At 38.0% G+C, this 23,294-nt stretch overlaps 1 protein-coding gene across 14 annotated transcripts in view; it reads right to left on the reverse strand.

Moving 5' to 3' along the window:
• Window positions 1-6,811: 6,811 nt before the first annotated feature.
• Window positions 6,812-23,294, reverse strand: part of LOC103711005 (WD and tetratricopeptide repeats protein 1-like) — a 49,704-nt gene continuing 33,221 nt past the window's right edge. For 2 of the 14 annotated variants that reach the window (XM_008796965.4, XM_008796966.3), the window contains 11 exons: window positions 21,325-21,467; window positions 21,058-21,228; window positions 20,871-20,981; window positions 20,615-20,726; window positions 17,943-18,289; window positions 17,299-17,389; window positions 12,749-12,844; window positions 12,446-12,516; window positions 12,243-12,370; window positions 7,547-7,643; window positions 6,812-7,192 (listed from right to left, as the gene is read on the reverse strand). In XM_008796965.4, the coding sequence (XP_008795187.1) occupies window positions 7,562-7,643; window positions 12,243-12,370; window positions 12,446-12,516; window positions 12,749-12,844; window positions 17,299-17,389; window positions 17,943-18,289; window positions 20,615-20,726; window positions 20,871-20,981; window positions 21,058-21,228; window positions 21,325-21,467 (1,352 nt within the window). In that variant the 3' untranslated portion in view covers window positions 6,812-7,192; window positions 7,547-7,561. Of the gene's footprint in view, window positions 7,234-7,546; window positions 7,660-12,242; window positions 12,371-12,445; window positions 12,517-12,748; window positions 12,845-17,285; window positions 17,390-17,942; window positions 18,290-20,614; window positions 20,727-20,870; window positions 20,982-21,057; window positions 21,229-21,324; window positions 21,468-23,294 lie in introns of those variants that run through there. The other 12 variants (XR_604710.4, XR_604708.4, XR_003386466.2 and 9 more) reach the window with 12 other exon arrangements.

Here is a 23,294-nt window from a genome sequence, read left to right on the forward strand (position 1 = left end):
TTCCGTTCTTTCTTTATTTTTCTTTCTTTTTGGGCTTCCAGCCCCAACACTGGCATTTCTAAAACATTGTGCTCGAGCAATGAGGAAACAGGATCCGGGCATGTGCATGGTTCCTAAATACTTGCTAAGTCTATTGACATTGATAGGCTCAAATAGAAATTTTTCTTTTTTGTTTTTATAAAAAAGAACACTTGAGAAAATTCTCTAATACTTACACAATTTTTTATGTTAATATTCCTATTGTATCATTATTTGGATACATACCAATATTAGTTAAGTATTATAGGTGAGTAATCTAACAACAATTTGCCTACATCGTATCTTGTAATAACGTGCAACGATCGTTGTAGGCTTTTGTTGACTTTGTAATTGTTAATAGGTTGTAATATTTTTCTTACTACTACATTTATATTACTATAATAGAAGTAGAAATATGATCTTGTCTATAACAGCCAAAATGTCCTTGTTTTGTTATCAACCATTCCATTAGTTTATAGGATTTGAACTGTTCCTCGATTACTGTATATAGAGTTCAGAGACTTGAGATAGGAAATTTTGCAAAAGAGTTATGAAATATATTTGGGTTTGGCTGTTAATTTCACAAAGAGCTCCGTAATGCACGAATTGAGGTTTCAATAATGCTACCATTCTCGAATGGTAGACCTCTTTTAAAACCATCGTTTACCATAATAGTGAATGTAATAGTCACCTTTAGCTAGTAGCCCGAGGTTATGTAAATATGTTGGAACGAAATAATGAATGCTAAAATTTGGAACAAATGCGAGAGTGTCAATTGGTTGAGTTAATAAAATGATTTGGGGTTGGATACCAGTGAGCTATGGTCTATCCAACCTTGATCCTGGTTTTGGCCAACCCTCCTCATATCCTAGTTAGAGGGGGAAAGAGAAAGAAGTGAGAATCTTGATACAAAAATGTCTTTAAGACATCTGTCAAACCACTAATTCACAAGAACTCATGTGAAATAATCAGATTTAGACAGTTTTTTTTTTTTTTTCAAAACCAAGGATCTCAAGACTGGGACTAGCAATCTTTTCATATCAATCTCACAACTTGTCCAAAATAATTGGGTTTCCAGTTCTTCAAACGTGCCCTCTTATTTTTTGAGAGAATCTTTCCTCTCTCTCTTCCTCTCTTAACCTTTTTCTCCATCCGAACCCAGCGGTGTCAGCTCCACGTCCGTGGGATTTCTCTGGTGGTCTTTGTCTAGTAAGACCACAAGTACACCATTCTTCACGGTTAAGTGATCCATTTTTATTCCTCTTTCCTCTTGTTCCCTTCCCATCACCAAAAATATTTGAAGGTTTAAGGGTTAGAAGACGGAGATCTCTAGAAATGAGAGCTAGATTTCGGTGGGGATGAGCTCTATGGCGAATTCGAAAGGCTATTCTATTAAGTAAGGATCCTTCGCACTTCGGCCTAAAATGTCCCCAACCCCCATCACTGCAGAACTCAATTAGAAAAGAGAGATGTAATAGCTCTCTTTATATACGAAATTTTTGCTATACCCAAAAAAAACCACTCTTGTATTCGTAAGGATGCATAGTAGCGTTCAATTCTTTCTTCTTTGGCCGAAGGTTTATGTCAACCGCCAGCACGTATCCCATCTAGCTCTGTGAAAAGTCTAGCCAGCCAATCTCCTTGGGCAGATTGCTTTTCATAGCGTAGTTTCGTAGCTTTGCTCCGGGAAGGAGACTTGCCTTATCAGATGCGGGATTACCTGTTGATGCGGTAGAGAGAAACTAGCGAAGAAGAAGGGAGAAAAGAATTTTGTTACTCTAACAATTCTCTTTTTCTTTTCTCTCCTTTTTATAAAAAAAAAGCTGACTACAGCAGTTTCTTGTAAGTATGCATGTATGTATATCATAGCTACGTACATATGTATGTACGTGAGTACATATGGATGCTTGCATGCATGTGCCTATGTGCATATGACTATATATTGTTTAGATGAAGAGAGAAGAACAGTGGCAACCGCTGACTGGCACAGAATTTCCTGCAAAAAGACATCATCATTACCATTCCATTACTTCTGCCAACTCAGATTCGGAGTTTACGAGATGAAAGAAGGTGATGTACCCGTAGCTTATGATACGGCTGAGGGTTATGTGATGATCATGGGGACTAGAGATGAGGACGTTGCAGGCTTCCCATTGCAAGCTCCACATAGTAAGTTGTTTATGAACCAGGAATCTCGATGTTAATGTCTTGCCCCACTCCGTGCATGGAAAGCATGGAAGGGCCGAAAGTGGATTCGGACATTGTATCGGGCCATAAGCTAGGCTCGACGAAGAATAAGGCATGAAGGAATTTGGATCTGATCTCGGATCAATGCGTTGTCTGCCCTGGGCCTGTCCCTAAGCCCGCGCGCAGATTGGACTCAAAAAGTAAGCACCAAATCAGGTTCGATGCCCACCGAGAACCAAATCCAAACCTGGTTCGAGGCTCATCCCAACCCTATATTCAATGGAGCTTCGACTCCTGGGATCCTTTCAAACTTTGAGGGCTTCCCCTTCAACACCACCCTCTCCTCATTTCTCTGCCCTTCTTTCCCCAACGAGATCTCTCCCTTCGTTAGCACCCACATTGACAAGGAGGCTGTGCCGGGTCATGCCTCTATCTGCGCTCGGTCTGAAAGTTTTTTTCAGACTTTGGGCCAGACTTAGACCTGAAGGTTTTTTTTTTTTATTTTATATTTTATATTTTCTATTTTCTAAAGAAAAATTAAAGTTCGGTCAGCCTTGGAAAGTACTGCACATAAGGAAACTTACGAAGAATAATAAAAGATGAGCAATTTCCCGGTACTCACTGGCCTTAAACATCAAAGGTGGAAAGAAGAAAAAAAAATCGTACCTCATGATGTATATTCTCAGAAGAATAGTTGGATGACGTAGATCGCACATTTTGTAGCGAAGCCGAACGGCAGCGTGGAGCTAGCCAGCCATCACTGGAGTTCCTATTGTACATACTTACAGAAAACTTGGGATGTTAGAAATCATACTTACGATCCTACACATCAGTATATTCTGTAGCAGCCCAAAAGCTATTGGCCCGGGCCAGGAGCACAGGCCCAAGACTCATATGCGCAGCAAGTGAAGTGAGAGAGGAGGAGGAAGACTTCGACTGGGTGTCTCCTTCCTTCCCTCATCCGATCGTGATTACGCCGGCCCAAAGAGGCCAGGCTCAAAAATCGCATGTGTGGCACATGAGAGAGGAGAAAACTTCGGCTGGGAGTCTCCTTCCTCCCCTCATCCGATCCCGATCAAGCATGAAACCTAGTGCTTCAGGGCGATCCAAACACCGGAAAACAAGAGATCTTGGCCTATTTAAGATCCCACATCCTCTTTCTTTGAGTTCCATCGAAGAATGGGCAAGAAAACACTCAAATTTTGAGTTTTCTTTTCGAGTTCTTCCTCCGATTTCCACTGAAAAAGGTCAACGTCTCGCCAGACCGAGGTAAGGATCCTCCATCTTCTTCTCTTTCTTCTAGCCATGTTTTAGCCTTCGTTCGCCATGATTGAAGCCGGCGAATCACCGGAAAGTTGTTGAAACAAGGGTGCCATGTTTCGGTGTCCTTTTACTGCTATCCTGCCACCACCTGCCGTCGGTTTGGCCGAGGCTCCGGCCGTCGTCGATTGGGGACCGAGCCACCATGACCGCCACCCCCTTAGACCCGCAGGGGAAGGAAAAGGAGAAGGGGAAACGAAACTTTCCAGTAGGGGCAACCCAACGCATTTGGGGGCCTAAGATGAACTCACTGAAAGATTTTTTTTTAAAAAAAATGATGAAAAAATTTTAATAAGTGCAAAATATTTTAAAAATTTTATTTAAAAATTAAACACCCTCACTCAACAAAGTTCATACCTACGCAAAAAGTGAAACAAAACTAGGACTCTAGTCAGAACGAGAGCATTTTCACTATAAAATTTTGTAACAAATTCAAGAGTAAGGCCTCGAACAGAACAATGATATATATATATATATATATATATATATATATATATATATATATATATATATATATATATATATATATATATATATATATATATATATATATATATATGGAAAAACATGGTGATTTCCCCCTTCAATTGTGAAACAAAATAATTTTTGGAAAAAAATCTAAAGATATTATGTTTCTAGTGACGAAAGGTAAAGAAAAAGAAAATCAAAGTTTAGACTTTAGCGGAGGATCCCATTGTTCCACTGTAAACGGTAAACCCGAGAAAAAAAAAAGAAAAAGAGGAGAGATGAAGATGATGGTTCGTGATGGATGGATCTCACCAAAATAAAGTCATGTTGAGGTGGTGATGCCAAAGGAAGATCCGGCATGCCAGTGAGTGAGGGGATGAGGTCGTGGCCTCCGTGCTCGATTTGAAGCAGAAAAAGCAGTTCGCCTTCGCCGCCGGCCGCTGGCGCCGGGGATGTCGGCCCCAGGACCAAGGTCTACGCCGAGGGCGGTACCGCCGTGCTGGAAGCCTAGACGCTGCGCTAGGGAGTTCACCGGCACGGAGGAGATGATCCGGGTTGGGGAAGCGGCGAAGCGCTGTTCGGGATCGGATCCTACTGGCCTAGGGATTGGCAAAGGAAGAAAAGTTCGGTTGTTCTTGGCTACGACAGTGCGATGGGATTGGCCGATTGGCTGTTCAGACTATGGTTTCCACGTTTTTTCAATTTTAAATTTCCACGGTGAACTGGCGAAGAAAATAGCCGTTGCAAGAAAAAATTCACTGCAGCGCAAAATTTCACTATAGCTCTGTGCCTCTAGCCCTCTACGGACTGAGTCTACGATGGGCCTTCCTTCGGCCCAGGGCCTTAGGCGACCGCGGCCCTGCTTCTCAGTTCGCAAAGAGAGAAGAGACGGTTTCTTTCTCTTACTCCCTCCTCTCTCTAGTTTCTTTCTCTTTCTTTTTTCTTTCTCTTGGCATCTCTCTCTAGCTGACCAAAGTAGGTGGTACCAGGAACTCGAGAGACCTGGTGATGGACCCTTGGTGGACACCAATAGACAGTTTAGGTTACTAGTCAAGTATTTAATTTTCTTTTGATAATCAGGTTTAATTCTGTAGAGGAAGAGCCATCTGTGCAAGAAGGTTCTAATCGGGATACTCTGCACCCCAGCTCATAGACCATGAAACGGGTCAATGATTATTGTATTTAGTTAGTCTTCGGTAGAGGCAAGAATTTATGTACTCAATCACTAGTTATATATATCTTTATCGGTTTGTACCGCTGGATTTGCATCATTAGATTTTATATCGATAAATTTGGTTTGGCATGTGATGATATGTATTATATGATTTTCAGTACAACTATATTCGTATGGTTATTGTATGTATCAAGCATTGAAAATATAAAGATGCAAATAAAGATATTTTGAATTTGAGAAAAATTATTGTATAAGTGAACATACTTAATAAGAGTAATATGTAAATCAAACGAAGATATATTTTAAACTAACCTCGTCATGAGATAGTCTCCATAGGCTTATATATGGAATAGCTTCTATAGGCTTATATGTGGAATAGCCTCCATAAACTTATATGTTGGATAGCCTCTGTAAGCTTATGCATGTAATAGCCTCCACGGGCTTAAGCATGGAATTGTCTCTACGAGTTTATGCGTAAGATAGCCTCCACGGGCCTACGCGTGAAATTCTAGCAGTCTTAGATAGAGTTATGAACTTAGTTAGTCCAAAGCCGAAAGCTAATTGATAAAAAATCTGAAAATCAAGTTAATGAGAAACAGATAATATGACATAACAAACTATTGTTGAACAATTGATTATACTTAAGATATACATGTACATACATATATTTATATATATAAGAAATTAATAACCTACTCTCTGTTACGGTAGATTATCAATCTACCCATGTTTCATTGAACAAAAAATACACTTACGTTTTATAACTCTTAAGGGTATTTTATGTCCGTTTACAATCTTACATTAACTCATTCTCTCAATCCCCAATTAATACTCTCTTCCTCTCTCTCATGTATATGTATGTATGTATGTATGTATGTATACATATGCCTTTTTAAAAAGATGATAATAAAATGCACGCAATTATATAAGCTTTCAGAGTATTAAAACGATATTCATTTTATCTAGTATTGCTAATTGACTAATTAATTAATTTTACATTACTTATAATATAGCAGTTTGAGATTCTTATTGGGTTGGAAAAGTTTATATTTTTTTTTATTTTTTTCAGAATCATAGAAGGCATAGTTTCAAATAAGAGAAACGTACAATTCAAGCAGCTAGTCCTTGATTAATTAGTTATTTCTTTTATTTTAAAACTGTTGTTGAACAATTGGTTATATTTAATATATATGTTTGTATGTATGCACATACCTATATGTATGCATGTACATGTATGCACCTACCTGGATGCATGCATGCATGCTTCTTTGAAAAGATAATAATAAGATGCATATATTTATATTAGTTTTTTGAGTATTAATATGATATTTATTTTATCTAGAATTAATTTTTTATTACTTATGGTACCCGATTTGAGATTGAACCAGAAAAGTTTATACTCTTTTAACTTTTTTTTTTTTTTTCAAAGAGAGAAAACATAGTTTCAAATAGGAGAGACGAAGAGCTCGAACAACTCGTCATTAATTAATTATTTCTTTTATTTTGCTGAAAACCAGCTTGCCCTTATTTTTCCTCTAAAAATATGGATTGCACCTATTGTTATTTAACTACAATTATTGTTTTAATTGATAGGTAAGCAATCCATTTGTATATCAGAGGAGCACATGTTCCACGTACCCTTGCTTGCGTTAAAGAATGAACCAAATATTATGTTGTGTTCTCTGTACAAAGGTTAGAGCTGTTCTAACACTGAAACCATAGTCTTGAAAGCACTGATGGTCCGCAAAACTATAAATCTACATTTAAAGATACCAGCGGGTGGAAAATATGCCCACAAAATCACCATGACGATGTTTATTAACATAAGAACTCGGAACACTCGCTGTACATGAACAACTCCAAATTCTAAGCCTTGGGATTTTCTGGTAACATAACCAGTAGTGATGCAATCAGCCCCTATGATATGATGCATATCGCCAAAATGTGAAACCACATTGCGTGGATGCTTTGCTCCTACTGCAGCAATCTCAGATACCAGGTCGCTCCAATTCCTTTCTCAAACAGCTTCAATTATCAACAATCAAAGCTTTCTGGTTTCAGTCATGCTTTGGATTAAAAAAAAAATCAAATACGATATAAGGAAAAGAGAATAAAAATCATTGCTGATATATAAATCAAGTCTTTCCACTGGAAATTTCTTCCCTTCCCACTATATACTATAAGAGAAACCAGGCACTCTAAGGGAATTTCAATGGAATTGTCACTCGAGTAATGCCAAAACAATAGTGTCTCCCCATGTTAACTTATACCGAGCCAACTTTACTGTAACATATGAGATGCAAAATGATATCTGGATCTGACACAAACCAAAATAAGTATCTATGAGGTAATTTTTTTTTTTAAAAAAGAAAAAAATACCTGAGTGTTGACATATTAGCTCTGGGCACATTCAAAAGGATGTAGAGTTCCTTCAGCAAACTCAGGCATCCTAAACCGCTCCAAGAATTCGAATGGCCTGCATGATATATGACCTTAAAGAAAAACATAGATATGGGAAAAGGTGTTAAAGTGGAGAGGAATTAATGAACAAGTCTCCTGTGCAAGCATAGATTCAGCCACAAAATGAAGATTAATAAGTATATAGAGGGGTGCACTTATTTGTAAACTCAGTCCGCATGATGACATCCTGGCATCTTTAAAATAAACAGCCTACAGAGAACAAATAAATACGATCTGTGCAAAATTTGTGTAGGTTCACATATTAAAAAAAAATATAACCAGTCATTTACTAAGATAATTATATTTCAGAAATTATGAGAGTACAAGATCAGTGTACTAGGATTCATTTTACATCCTTAAAATTAATTCCACATAGAATTTAATAACAGGTTTCCTAGAAGTTCATACCAGTAAGAAAGTTAAGCTTGCTTTATAAGAAAAAGGAAATAAGGAAAAAAAAATGATACAACAGAAACCCTGGATGAAGTCAGGACAGTCTTGACAAACCAGTGAAACTTCAGAAACTAACCCAAAAAAAAAAGTAAAAAAACTACTATTGGCTCTGATAGTAAAAAGAACATTAATGTCAAGAGGAAGAATTAGAAAGTTGCTTGATCTTTGGCATAAACAAATGCTCTCCAACAAGGAGAAATATGCTTAGGTGTCTTTCAAAATTACTTCTGAAATCAGCAAAGTAACAGCACATGATCTAATGATACACATCAATGGCTTGATCTAGGGATCTTTGTTTCATGCAAGATAATATAGGAGATAAAAGGTTTTGTACAAACGATCAGGTGGCATGATTTACTTTGGATGCTTCAATATATTCTAAGCAGGATTTAGTAATATTAGCTTCATATAATTATTCAATAACAGAAGCTTCACATCAGTTAGGAAAAAGTAAACAACAAATACAAGGTAACAATGGCTACTAGTTCTGATGCATTAAAGAATGCCATTGCCCATCGAGGGGAACTCTGGCATCACCAACGACCCAAAATATGAGCAAAACGTGATGCTCTGCAATATTAAGAAAATCATCCTGTTGAATTTTAAGATATCCTGTTGATGATCTTGAGAAATTATAAATTAGCTCTTGGTTCAAAGCACTGTCCTCATATTGTCCAATGGCTCTTGCTAATATGCATGATGAATATCATAAATTAATTAACATGCATGTCTCACATTATTTAGCAACAAAAGGAAAGGTTGAGGCCTGTACATGGAGCAACTTAAACCATATCCAACAGAAGCAGTTTGAGAAAAATCCTGACCAAGATTTCTTGCTTGACCTAGTGAATCTTGGTTTGATACAGGACAATATACGAGGACTGACTACAAAGGATCATTCTCATGACATACGGAATATGCAGAATGTCTGCTCAGCCAATGATTAATTCTGGCATACATGGTTGGAAATCTTGGTGAGTCAACGTGGAACTTGGCTGAGTCTCATTTTTCATAAGTCAAAAGTTCACTTGAATGGGCTAGCAGTGTTTTCAAGAAGAAGCATGACTGAAATGACTGGGCAGGTTACTTGTCCAGGTCACATTCCCATTTTTCAATCGTGATATTTCTAACTTGGTCAGTTTAAACCTTATTTTTACTTATACTTAACAAAGACAAAACCTGTTTAGAACTCACCAAATCAAGTGCATGTGATCTTGACTGATATGTTTCTTCATAATTGTTAAATATTAAGTTTGTTAAATCTCTGGTAGCATTACATACAAACATATAGGTAATGAGTTGCATATGGATTTATAGTTATTAGAATCACAATTAGATGATTGTCAAGTTGTCCTTGATCTCTTAATGTTGAACAGAAGATTCAGCTTGTCTTTCCTTTCACTATATTATATCAAGGGCAGATTTTATATTTGTAATGCTCTTCTCCCTATATAGGCTATGGAACTCTATATATGTAATAGTAGTAATTAAAGGAAACACCACTTAAAAACCATAGGTCAGAAAGTTTTTGCATTAACCAATTGATGAATGCAGCATGATCCAAAGCTTCTTCAAGACGACATGGTGAATGACCAAGACTGATTTGGCGAGTCTTCCTCTGTTCCTATAAATGAGCTTCACATCTAAAATCTCTTCCTATATATACAATACTCCTTGAAATAGTATAATCAAACATCAGTGAAAAATGAGTGGCTGCTGGCTGGCCACTTACATGGGCTCCACTCTTATGATTGGCATCTACAAGCCTCTTATCTGTATGTTCAAAAAAATGGATGAATCAAAAACTCAGCCACAAGCAAGGAGCTTTAGAAGGAAGTTGGCTACTTAATAAGTTCAAAGAAAAAACACTCAAAGGATGCATTCCTCTTGTTCAGTCAGAGATGGAGAAATATGTCACTTGGCCAGCATCATTCCCTTCGTTAAGCATCTCAAATAGTGCAAGAGAAACCTTGATCACCACGAAGTCGACAAAAAGGAATACACACAATGATGGGAATTTCTGCTGCATGATTGATAAGGACAAAAGAGGAGGGCAGCACAATGTGGGCTAACACAAAGCACAAAGCAAAGAGAGGACTCATTGTCAGTATGGTGTGTATGCTTCAGTATGGTTCGGTGTGCCCCCATCTGACATATAGTAAACTTTGTAGCCGGCATGACAAATAGCACCATGCATGGTATGTTGTACCATACCAAACCGAATGGTACGAAATATATTGTACCCTACCGGTTTGATACCGATACACAGTACCGGGGTGTATAAACACTCGGTATGCTAAACCGGCCTCGTACCGTACTGTACCGATATAGCGAAAGCGTTGCACCAACATGGGCCCAGTACTGAGATGGCGTACTTCGGTACCATGTGCCAGTATGCAGGGCAAATCGGGCCCTATAAATATTTATACCGTTTTAGATCAATACATACCAATATCCTCTGGTCAATATGACATACTACCCAATTAGAAAAGAACTTAACATACTGATTCAGAAATCCATTTATTTTCTAGTGATGATTTCTTTCTATTGTTTTTCTATAAAAAAGCCAAGAATCAACATCTCACCTTGCTTAATGAAGAAATTTTGAAAACTTTAGTTCTTGATATATTCTAAAATGATAGTTGTAAGCATCAAAATATAGTTGCTCTGAGTGAAGGACTTTTTAGTGAAATAACTACCACGATTAGCAATTCAACCAATGGATCAAAACAAGTAGTTTAGATATCATATCAATCTGGTGAGGAATCAATACTAAACTGGGTGTCAATACCTAGTTCGTACACAAACCAGTTTGACCGGATCAGATCATACTACTTAGTATCAACTGGTATCAAGTAGTATTGAATACTAATTACTACTCACCAAACTTGCCAATTCCACCCGATATCGGTCGGTACCAAGTGAAGAAACCTTTTTATTTCCTTTTTGTTAACCGTGTTTTGAATGCGAGAGAGAGAGAGAGAGAGGAAAAGAAGCAACTAAGTGCTCCTATTTCTTCACATCCAACCACCCAAAATACAGGAAGGTAACCACTCTCCCTTCCCCCTTTTTTGGCAACAAAAAATGGACAAAATTCAAGAAAAAGGAACAAATAATGCCAAATTTTCTGAAATGCTAGCGGTAAGAATCAACATAATATAGCTTTCATCAGAGGACTTGCTGGCTAAATAGGATAAGTGCTAAGAATGTTGTTTGGGTTGATATGCAACAAGATGACTTAGATGCCTACATTATCCCTCCAGTGGAATTTACATGTCCTATATAGCAAGTACCATCACCCTAGAGTAAAAATATACCAGAATTAAATTTTTTATTTAGCCTGACTAGATATGGGGGGAGCACAGATAGATTTAGGAAATGCTTCATTTGACAAATAGGCAAGCATAAGAAAGATAATCACTGCATTGATCTCACTTGGAGAGTGTTTGGCATTGCTAATGCTAATCAAAAATTGCTTCTAAAAAGCATCTCTAGAAAAAGTGTTTACGAGTACCATCCCCCTAGTGTAAAAATATACCAGAATTAAATTTTTTTATTTAGCCTGATTAGATATAAGGGGGAGCCCAGATAGATTTAGGAAATGCTTCATCTGACAAACAGGCAAGCATAAGAAAGATAATCACTGCACTGATCTCACTTGGAGAGTGTTTGGCATTGCTAATGCTAATAAAAAATTGCCTCTAAAAAGCATCTCTAGAAAAGTGCGTACAAGGAATCTGTGCTCATATAATGTGTTTGGTCAACTGAAGTAAAAAATCACATTACTTATGGAGTGTTTACAAGAGAACATTTGTTTGTTAATACTGAGATAGCATTAACTTTTCTAACCTTTCACATGAAATAAGCTGCTTTTCAATGTTATGAACTTTGTGGGAAGAGATGCATGCCAACAAGTTGTCTCCCAGTAAGGCAAGCTACAAATCCTAATGTATCCTAAAAGCAATATAAAAAAACTCTACTTTTTAACAAAATCCCGTTAGAAATAACTTACCAAACAATTTTTCACCTGAAAGACTTTTTGCCTTATAAAGTTGAAAAAAAGAAAAAACCCCTCTTATAAGCAATGCCAAGCATGCTCTTAGAAAACTACAATGAAAAAAGAGTGGATTTTGTATTGGAGCAACAATTATAATAATCTTACAGCATATCTTCACGGTTGCGGCACAATTTGCGCTGATTGTTTTCTATAGCACTCAACACATCTGCAGTCTCTGGTCCTGCTGTTCCTCCTGCAACCATCGATGGAACTTCTGCAAGTGGTGTCCACATCTGCAAATATGTACAGTTAGAATCCAACTCCCTGGTTATACGTACCCATTGAAGATTTCTGTTCATCATAGTTACCTTAACTGTGTTATCAATTCCACTAGTTGCAATAGCACAATCAAACGGATGACATTGTACACAGTTCACAACTAGAAAAGAAACATAATCAATCACAAAAGATTTTTTTTTATCAAAAAAAGTACAATAGGAAGGAAGTCAGGGATCATAGCATGGTGCAACAATAAAAGGCTTGGGATGACGGGCGCAATTTCACGGGTTCGATTCTTGGGGCAACCACTTTGTGCAAAAAATGCCCAAGGTTAGGTCTGTCCCCAGTTTGCCCCTCTTAGGAGCCAACCTTTAACAGAAAGGAGGCATTACCAGCTTCATCTCCAGCAAGCATTTTAATAAGCCTTCCTGTTCTCTTCTCCCAAATAAACCACCTTCCATCATCACTTCCACTAGCAACAAATGCTCCTACATGAGTAACATAATGTATGAGACAAATCATCAGCAAGCATGACTACTATAAGTGGGCTTAGTTCATTTGATAGTACACTTTCAATCCTGAACATTGTTTGTGCTGAGAATAAAGCAGCCAATACACGAAGCAGAATAATGGACATTTTGCATGAGACAAGTTAGTGATCAAACGTGAATGCACAAATAATCTGCACAATGCTGTCTGGATTTTCCAAAATCTATACCTCGTTGATGGACATCAAACATATGGTTGTTACCTTTCAAGAGTTCCCCTATGCATTTATTGTTAGACATCAAGATATTTTCTCACATAGGAGTTACACGCCAAGGTGTAGCACATCATTTTGGATGCGAAAATCATTGCCTTGTTTGAGGACACGTTTTATCGCACCAGCCTGAAGAGGTAAGTGGCATATATTCGAGGAATGTGGAATATATTCTTTGCAACTCAGTGCATGTAACTTAGAGGGAAGGAAACATAGTATGGGACTCACTGACAATGCTGCAAACCCCGTAGCAAGACCTCAGCATGGATTTCGTAATGGGAGTACATGGAAATCGGACTACTTGGGACCATTTGGAGTCATGATTCAATTATTGTTATAGTGGAACTCTTTTAAAAAGTGGCATGTTTTGCTTCTTACAATAAGATAGCTGACGTGCCACATGTAGCTAAGATATTACTTAACAATGTTGTAGGATTGCAGTCTTCCTAACTCTCACTAGTAGGGATATTCATTATGTAAGCAACTTTTAGAAAACTAATATCACTCCAGCCAAGGTTGGCGGAAACAAACCTAATGATTATGCAACATTTGCTAGGTCTCTTTATGACATGCACAATGAAATTAAAGTTAACATAAAACCTAAATAAAGTTAGATATAAGTCTTCTGTAGATATTTGTTTCGGAGTTTCACAAACCTGAAAAATGATGGAGCAACTTCAACCTAGAAGATTTCCAAAGGGCACCTTAAACAAGGTCCATGCCAAACATGTGGATCCATACAAGATTTTCAGGAAGATTGGTGTTAATGCTTATGCATTTTTTTCCTCCAAAAGTAGTAATTAGCAATTTATTTGATGCAAAAGACTTGAAAGCAAGCAACAGACTCAATTTTATCCCTGGAGTTCGTCACCAACACCCTAATCTTTCAACCCATTCTCGTCCATTCCATGCAGCATTATACCACCACTCCCATCCATACCTACCCTATCTATATAACCACCATTTTCAAAGAGGAAATTGCTTGGGGACACCCTAGACTGATGACGCTCTCCATGCATACAGAAATATACCAGAAATTTTTTAGTCAATTGGCAGGGTTGGTCTTTCTAGAATGTATGTTGATGAGAAAGGAGCTAAAAAGACTCAACCCAAAGATATGCATGATATACCATAGATTTCATCCACTGGATTTCTTTTCTTTCAGCCTTCTTTCTCCTGCAAACTTCCTAGCCTCTTCTCATCCTTTTTTTTCGGTTTTCCTTTTCCTCCCTTCCATCTTCATCCAGTCTCGATGCATAATACCAATCCTCATAAGGACATCAAAGAACCCTGTTTGTGCATCTTTGCAGCCAGCTCTTGCTGCTGTCCGGAACATGGCAGTTGGCCCTTATATTCATTAGACCAGAACTTGACCATTATCAGTTGAGCCAGATGCAGGTCTACTCAGCCACCAAATTTTTCCTAGTGGCCCTTCTTAAGGTAGTAAGTTAACTCCCTTTCAATTCCTAACCAGTGCACCATCAGCTCTAAAGCCAATAACCCATAGATCATTACCTAATCCTCATACCTCTCTACCACCCTATTTGCCTTGTTGTTCTCTCAAATCCCTGTCGCTTTCAGTCTTTAAACCTGAACCCTATTATTCCCTCAAGCAAACAGCAATTCGTAGCCCTAGCCACCTAGTCATCTTAATCATTTCTTAAACTTGAAGCCAAAGATCTAATACCTCCTGTCACCAATTAGTAACAAACCACAGCAACCTGTCCTAGACACTGAAAATAAAACTTGATTCCTGACATAGCAATAATGTGTCTTCCCTAAACCATTTGAGAAGTTTCTGATCATCAAAGGCTTTCAACCAATTGTTTGACAGCTTGGCAGCCATATTTCTGATTCAGGAGAGAATTTGGTCATATGCTCATAGCAGGATTTTCAAGGAAGGGCAGAATCAGCATCATATTCTAGTCACAATTTTTTCCTTTTCAAAGATGGGAAACCTTTTCAAGCCCATCTAATCAGGACAATATACCCTTCCCGTGTTGCCTAAGGCTGTGCACCCCCCTCCCCATCCAGCGACCCCTTCAGCAAGCCCCCTCCACCTCTAGTGACCTATCATCTTCTTCCACTCTCTATTCCCTACTCCCTTCCATCACCATGTGCCACCATCCTCCCCTCCATTGCGGTCCACCACCATCCACTCACCCCCCTCCACCCCTCTCTCTCCACCACCACCAGCTGCCCGACATTGTCCTGTTCTTCCATTTCCTCTCTCTTCCACCACCTCCCACCACTACCATTGCTTCATCCTCTTACACCCCTCTCTACCCCCTTTTCCACTACCTTTCTCCACAATAGTCAACCACCATCCACCACCACACTTCCCCCTCCATTTGCAATCCCCCCCCCAACCTTCCACACTGTGGTCTCCCTCCGTTTCCAATCATCCTCAACACGTCTCTTTCAAGTGGTCTGATATCAACCATATGACCGAACAACAAAAAATTCATTTGTAATTACAACTACAGGCAATCAAGTAAAAACAGATTTTGCAGATCAAAATATTTTGCAGCATTTTTATGTGCAACTACAAATCCTTCTACATGCAATAGGTTTGCAGGCAACCAAACAGGCCCTAAGAGGGTTCGCAGCTGGTTTTATTTAATTCTAATCTAAGCCAACATTAATTGCATGCCCATGTCATATTAGGTTTCTTTGTTATCATACAGAACATTGAAAGTATTTGATTATGCTTATTGGCATTTTTTTATGCCCTTTGTTGCATTTCTTCCTATATGGCATAGTGTTTCTTTAGGTCTGTCTGCATCAGGAGGTAGCAGGTATAAAGGTATATAACATTAATAGCCAAATGATATATTAAATGATTGGCAAATAGAGATTTAACAGAATGAAAGTCAAGTTTGATGATTTCATCTTGGGGTATTAAATTGATTTTATTAACGTCAGATGTACCACTGAAAACGTAAGTACAGCTTACACGCGCATCAGTACCTACCATGCAGAAAGAGGCAAGGAGCCTTTTTCATAAAATAGATATAGAGCAAAAAGTTATGATCACTAGCCCTAATGTTCTTATCAGTTGGAACTAAAAAGTTACTTAAGTTCTATAAAAAGAGATTAGCCAAGAAAATCCATCATTTACTCTCCCCTTTGCATATTAGACGGCAATCTAAATAAACTCTATAGAAAGGATTAGGTTGGCATAAGTAAAGCACTTATGAGGATGTAATAGTCGAATTAGTTTTCTTCCACATGTTGACAATACATTCATGTCTTGCACTTCACTTGACTTTGCCAAGGGACTAGAATAGGTCATAGACATTTTTTCTTTTTTCTTTTTCAGAAAAAAAAGCGAGTGTTTTGTAAAGATTTTTTAAAAATAAATCTGTGAACTTTGCTTCTGTTTTAAGGTGCTTTCATAGGATCGAGGATCCAAGCATAAAATGGTAAAGAGTGCCTTGGTGGTCATTGGGATGAAGGAGTTAAAGTTGGAGCAACTCTCATGAAGTGTATGGTCAAGAAAATTGTATTAGATAACCTTCCTCATCAGAGAACTAATTGCAGAACCAAGAAACACCGTCATACCATTAAATATAAAACCCATTTCCGTCCCTTTCATTAAAGATCCACACCTGTTCATTCGAAATCTCCCATTAAATAATGTGGAGAACCACATTCCGAAGGGCACATCATCTACAACCTGATCACAAATGAAAATTGAATAATTCTATGTGGTGCATTGTTTCTTCACCAATTAAACTGTAGATTCATCACCATGGAAATGGTGGCAAGAGCAAGTACATGCAAAATGCATATAGTGTCATTTTTAGTTTTCCACAATTATAGGGTGCTTTAGCTTCTTGGTCTCGATGCTTGGCCTTAAAATGATACTCTCTGTACTTTCCCTCTTCCAAGATCATGCATTCAAGAAATTGACATATTATTCTTTCTTTTCTTCCCGGTGCAGTGAAGTGGAAATTAATATTTGCTTGCAAAAACTAGCATATTTTATTGAAAAATATACAGAAAAATCAAATTGTTGGATGAACCCGATCCAGTACTCACGAACAAGAAGAAAATGTAAATAAACAGGCAATCTCTCACATAAAGAACCTAGATTATGAACTAAAGAAAACTTCAACTATTTTGCAGTGTAATTTCATTATTATTAAAAGAGAGAGAGAACTTGCTTGTTTTTTGCACCTTGTTGTCCAAGAAAGCTAGCTTGCTTTATATCTGTCCCCACATTGCAGTGGCCAATAAATCTTTGTTTCATATCAATCGCAGCTTCAGGCTGCAGAATATAGAAAAAGCCACATATTGTATAAAAATGAAAAAATAAAATGAAAGAGAAACCAAAAGAAGAACAATAAACAAATATTAAAACAACTATCACATACACCAAATAATGTAGTACAGAATTTCCATCCTTACAGGCCACTGGACAATTTTGAATAGCATGATAACCAATTGACCATCGGAACAATGAATAATTATAGTGAATAATGGTACCATTCCAACAGTAGCTTTGTTAAAACCACGCTTTCAGGTCATTCATGATTTTACTGGCACATGGATTTTGACTGGATGTCTTCAAACTCACGTGAAATTTGGACAGAAAATAATCTCTGTATCAAATAATTAATTTACCCCAGCATGCAACCAATACAGAAAGAGAGAGATAAAGAGATGGAGAACTGGCTATGAACAGAAGGGGTCCCACCATGCAAGAAGTTCTTGAGATGTATGGCATGCAAATCTGAATATTAAAATGCATCAACAGTGCTAACTACTTGTCATTACTAACAAGTGAGATTCAGTTAAAAGTTCTTGGAGGGAAGAAAGACCTGATAAGAAGAATCTTCATGTTGAGAGGAAGATGAAGGAGATCCATGTGAACCATCCGTACTGCAGTTTTCTCTAGCTGAGTCATCTCTTCGATGAAACCTCAAATTTAAACTTCCTCGAAGAATGTTTGAGTCATTATCACGACCCTCGTCTCCTGATACTGGCGTTTCAAAGTCCAGCTCCATTTCTTCCTCATAATCAGAAAACTCTCTACCATACCAATCCTCTTGAGATGGGCTACTCAGCTCTGACTGAATGAGTACATCACCCAGTGATCTTAACCTTCCATGTCGCCCTTCACTCTTAGTTATTGCTTCATTGTCCTTTTTGCTTTTCTCAGCTTCAGCTGTACCAGAGTAACATAACACAACACGCTTGAGACAAACTTTGTAGAGACCTGAGAAATGCATGTACAAAGTGCAAAGCACACAAATGTGTTTGTTTATGCATGTGAGAATTTGCTGTGCCTACATGTCTACAAGCAATAAGAAAGAAGAATTCTTCAATTACAAATTGCATAGAAAATTCATATATGAAATGGATCTGTAGCTATAATATATTTTAGATAGTTCATATTACAATGATCAGGACTGATTACACATAGATGCAATTTGCAATCAAGTTATACCATCCACTATTTCATGAAATGGTACATGGATGCAGCAGTAGGTGACCAATATAATACATCCATTTAGAACTCCAACTCCACCTCCACCTCCCTACCCCACCCAAAGAAAAAGAAGGGAAAAAAGAAAAAAAAAAATAAAAGAAAATATAGAAAATAAAAGGAACAGCTGATACATCTAAACAAGTACCTAGTATAACAGATTCCAACATCAGCACTTTAGATTGGCAATAAAAAGCATGAGAATGAATAAGAGGCATCATAAGAACTTAGACATGCAGAATTTAAAAATAATATCCCCACCATACGTGGTCGGTTACTCAAGCCATGAATAGAAATTTAATAAAGGAATGCTAAATGCATATCATCCTAGATAATTGCATGCAATAAAGAACTGTTTGACATACCTCTGCCAGTCATAAGTTGGCATGGCATGGCATCATACAGGAAAGTGTTTTGCCAACTGAGCATACACTTGGTCCCATGCTAGGGCATGTGGCAAAAAAATTGGTCCTTGCCGAGCCATGTTGGTCTATGCCAGTGCATATCAGTCAGACCAATATACAGGATACAAAGGCACATACCTACATACCATGCCCATACCTATCCAGCATGATAAATCAAATCCTATCTGGAGCAGTACAGTACGGTACCTTAATCCATGAACTGCACATTTCCTCCTAAATGCAGAGCATATCAATATGATGCTCGGTTCAATTATAACGAGTTCATTAAATAAAAAAATTGACTGCATGGCCTCTCCACATTGGCAAGAAGTAGGCTCAATTCCCCTATGTTATACTCCAGCAACTACAAAATCAAGCATACAGATACAAAAAATTATGATGCTAATGAATTCTACATGGCCAGTGCTAGAAACACCCACCAAAACAACAATATTAACAGATAAAATTGAATGCATGTGAATGTACAGTTACCTACTATGAAGAGTAACTTGTAAATATCAAACTATCAGAAGAATAATGAGCTCTAAAGAAAAACAATGGGCTTCAGATAAACTTTTAGAAAATACAACAGCACCATATGAAAAGTATCATGAAAAATATAATTAATCTGACATTAGTAGCAGGAATCTTCTAATTAGGATGGTGAACCTGCTTCCAAATCTCCTCCAAAATTCATCCCTACCCACTTCTCAAGTGTTCTCTTACTACGTATTTTATGAGACTCACTTCCCTGTCCCTACACCCAACCCGTTTCTGGTAACCAAGCTAGCGTTTGGCAAGGTCGCCAATCTTTAGCTCAGTTTTCTCTTTTTAAAAAAAATGAAACCAGTTTACCTCTGAAAAAAACAAAACTTGGCGGTGAATATGGTGATGGTGGTGGAGGCAGTGGTTTTCTGGCCAGCAGCAACTGGAGGGGGTGACAGACAGCAGTAGCCAGCGACGGCCATTGTTGGGTGGTGGGGGTGGTGGCAGGCAGTTTCCGGTTTTCAAAAAAGTTAAATACACATTGTCCAGGTTCACAAATTTTAGAAACATTTTCAAAAAACTAAAAATAGAAATAGGATTACCAAACACCAGTAAAAAAAAATGAAAATTGTAAATTGACAACCATGCCACAGGGCTTAAAGAATCTGACACCAGCATCCCATATTGTTCTTATGCAATCCTCAACTAAAGGTTGGCAACACATACAGTGTAAACAGGGATAAAATTAAAAAGTTTCGAAGTCCCACTCATCGGTTGACAAAAAGGATCAACAAACATCTATTACAAGCCTAGGAGGAAAAACAACTAATACTAGCCCCCAAAGTAACAATTAAAGAGTTACAGAACCGTCTTGTTCCAACTGCAGTTAAGGAACCTACCCTTTATTCACAAAGATTCATGACACTAAAAGAACAGCAGGTATGTTGTTTGTCAAAGGCTTTTCTTTCACAATGCAGCAAAACAAGAAAATGGGGGAAATTCGACTCCAAGTATGTTAGAGGCTTATACTTATACACAATGACAACAGTTAAAGCATGAAAGCCCTTAAACTAAAATGCAAAAGACACAAAATATTCAAATTTTACAGACTAACCTGCAGCAAGACGATCTTTTATTCGCTCTACCATTTGAGCAGCATCAGAGTTTGACGGAGCCAAATTATGAGCCGCTTGTGCAAACTCTAAAGCTTCTTTATTTTTCCCTAACTGCACCAAATTTCAAACAATTCAAAAGAAATCCATTTAGAAGGATCTAACATCAAATGTCAAGGGATTTCTTTGAGAGGTAGAGAAGCTTATCCAAGTCCAGAAGAACATTGATTGATTTACATGACAATCATTAAGGAGTACCTGGAGAAGTGCTTCTGACATGTAATAGTGTGCCTTATATGATGAAGGATCTATAAATCGAGCTTTGTTACAATCCCTTACAGCCATGTGAACATCATTTTTCCACTTCCTCTGAAACCAAGATGTCATGTATGGCAGATTCTCATAAAATTGATTTAACACTTAGAATAATAAGATTGTGCTGAACCTTAAGAAGCAACGATGCTCGAATACACAAGCATTCATGTCTCAGTGCAAGGCCAATCTCAGGACCTTTTCCGTCCAGTACTTCATTACACGCTTCTATTCCATAAAATAAGTTCAAGCCATCATCCAAAGCTTTTGCTGCGTCTTGAACCAGTTTCTTGCACATGTCAAGCTACAATTGGGTATTAGCACAGGCATAAAGATACACATACAAAAAAGACATAGCAATTGGATAATTATTAAACAATAAAAGAAAAAAGCTTCCCACCCTCCTCAAATCATATTTTGTTTCAGGCAAGTTGTCAGAGGAAGATGCTGGTGCTGAAGGTACTTTTGTTTCTTTAAGTAAAGGAGCTATATACAATTGCTTTGGAACATCATCAGCAGTGTATCTTGTACTACCCTGGCCATCTAGAAGTTACAAAAAAAAGGTACATTAGCAGTCATCATGAAGAAAATATGAACTAAAGTACAAATATACTTTCTCAAACATATTAGCATCACTTGCACTAATTTCAGCACCTAAATTACGTAATTGATATTGAATGTTGCTTCCATGCACAACCTCTCTATACTTTCAGATCAAGGAAAATGAAAAAATCTACGTAACCTAGCTCCGATAACCAATGATCGGCAGACCGACCAAAACCGAGTGGTTCGGCCCAACAGAACCAACCCCGATGCCAAGTTGGAACAATTCAGTAAGTTAGATCGGTTCAATTATAAAATTCCTCCCCCCCCCCCCCCCAGTTCGATGGTTTGAGTGTCTTTGTGGGCTCTCTCATTCGCTTCACCGCTAGACATCGCTCGCTCTACACTCTTCGATGCTGGCCATCATAGGTAAACCTCCCCCCTCTCTCTCTATCTCTCTCAATCCCCACCATAGTCCAACCAAACCACATCCACGATGGCTCTCCTCACTAAATTCTAGCCCTCCCCTGGCGAACATTAGCCCTCTTCGATGGTCCTCAAAACCCCGGCAGTCCCCAATCGAAGCCATCCCATTGGATACCGGTCGATCTAAGGGGATTCACCATTGTGCATGGCATTTGCGCTCCTGGTCACTGATAAGCATCCCCCTCTCTCTCCCTTCCACCCTCCTCCTCTCTCTCCCCGCATCCACTACAGCCCTCCTCCCTACGGACATATGTGTGTAGGCAAGTAAGCAAACATATATATTTCATAAGGAAGGGTGGATGAGAACTCCATATATATCAACATATAAACATATGTGTACACACACACGCACACAACCTAGAGGGCTTTTAGCTAAAGGATTTTGCGTTGAGGAATCATAATGCTACTAAGGAATCCCAGATCCGAAATGTGACATGGCCGTGCTATCAAGGGTTACAACCCACGATAACACGAAGCCAACATTACATTTAGTTTTCAAATCCATATCAAATACAATAGAGTAAATAGAAATTTAATTTTATTACCCATTAAATAAAACCAATACTAGTTCAAAGCGTCTAAATCCAAACATAAATACCAATCCCACAATCTTTACTATTCAGAAAATCACTAACTATAATTTTATAATCAACTGAAGAGCTAAAGTTCTGCTCTGCTATAAAGATCGCCAAGCTTGCTAACGCGAACTCCAAGCCTGGACCATCACTCGTACCTATCGATCCTATTTTTCTAGAAAGAGGAAAAAAATAGAAGTATATGAGCGACACAGCTCAGTAAGTAAACCGTCCACTATCTTACCAGATCAAACATAAGTTTTTGCATGTCAATGCATCATTTAAAAAAAATAATAGATATTACAAAATAAAGCATTTCATAGTATAGTATATTAAAACAAGTCATAAAGCCAATCATGTGTGCATAAATCATTCATATTTCATAAACATGGTCCTAGTGTATAGCATAAATTAAATCATAAATTATGTACCATTGATTAAATTACTTCTCTCAGACTAAATGTTAAGGTCACCATTATACCCGTGACAGGGCCGTAATCGACAAACACCAACTATTATTACTCGTTGGTAAGGTCGTATGCCAACTACTATTACCCGTTGGCAGGGTCACATGGAACTGGATGTTGATCTACCCCACTTTCAAAGGCCATATATAGCTATCTGAGAGCCTTAAGAAATGTTTGGTTAAATGAATGTAGGAGGAAATGGCTTTAAATGGATTCCTCTCTCTTAATGACTCTTCTTAGGGAGTAGGATCTGTTGCCTAGAAGCTCAGAGAAAGGTAGCGAATTTTTCAAATCATATT

Source organism: Phoenix dactylifera, chromosome 8 (genome assembly GCF_009389715.1).
Source record: "Phoenix dactylifera cultivar Barhee BC4 chromosome 8, palm_55x_up_171113_PBpolish2nd_filt_p, whole genome shotgun sequence".
Lineage (NCBI taxonomy): Eukaryota > Viridiplantae > Streptophyta > Magnoliopsida > Arecales > Arecaceae > Phoenix > Phoenix dactylifera.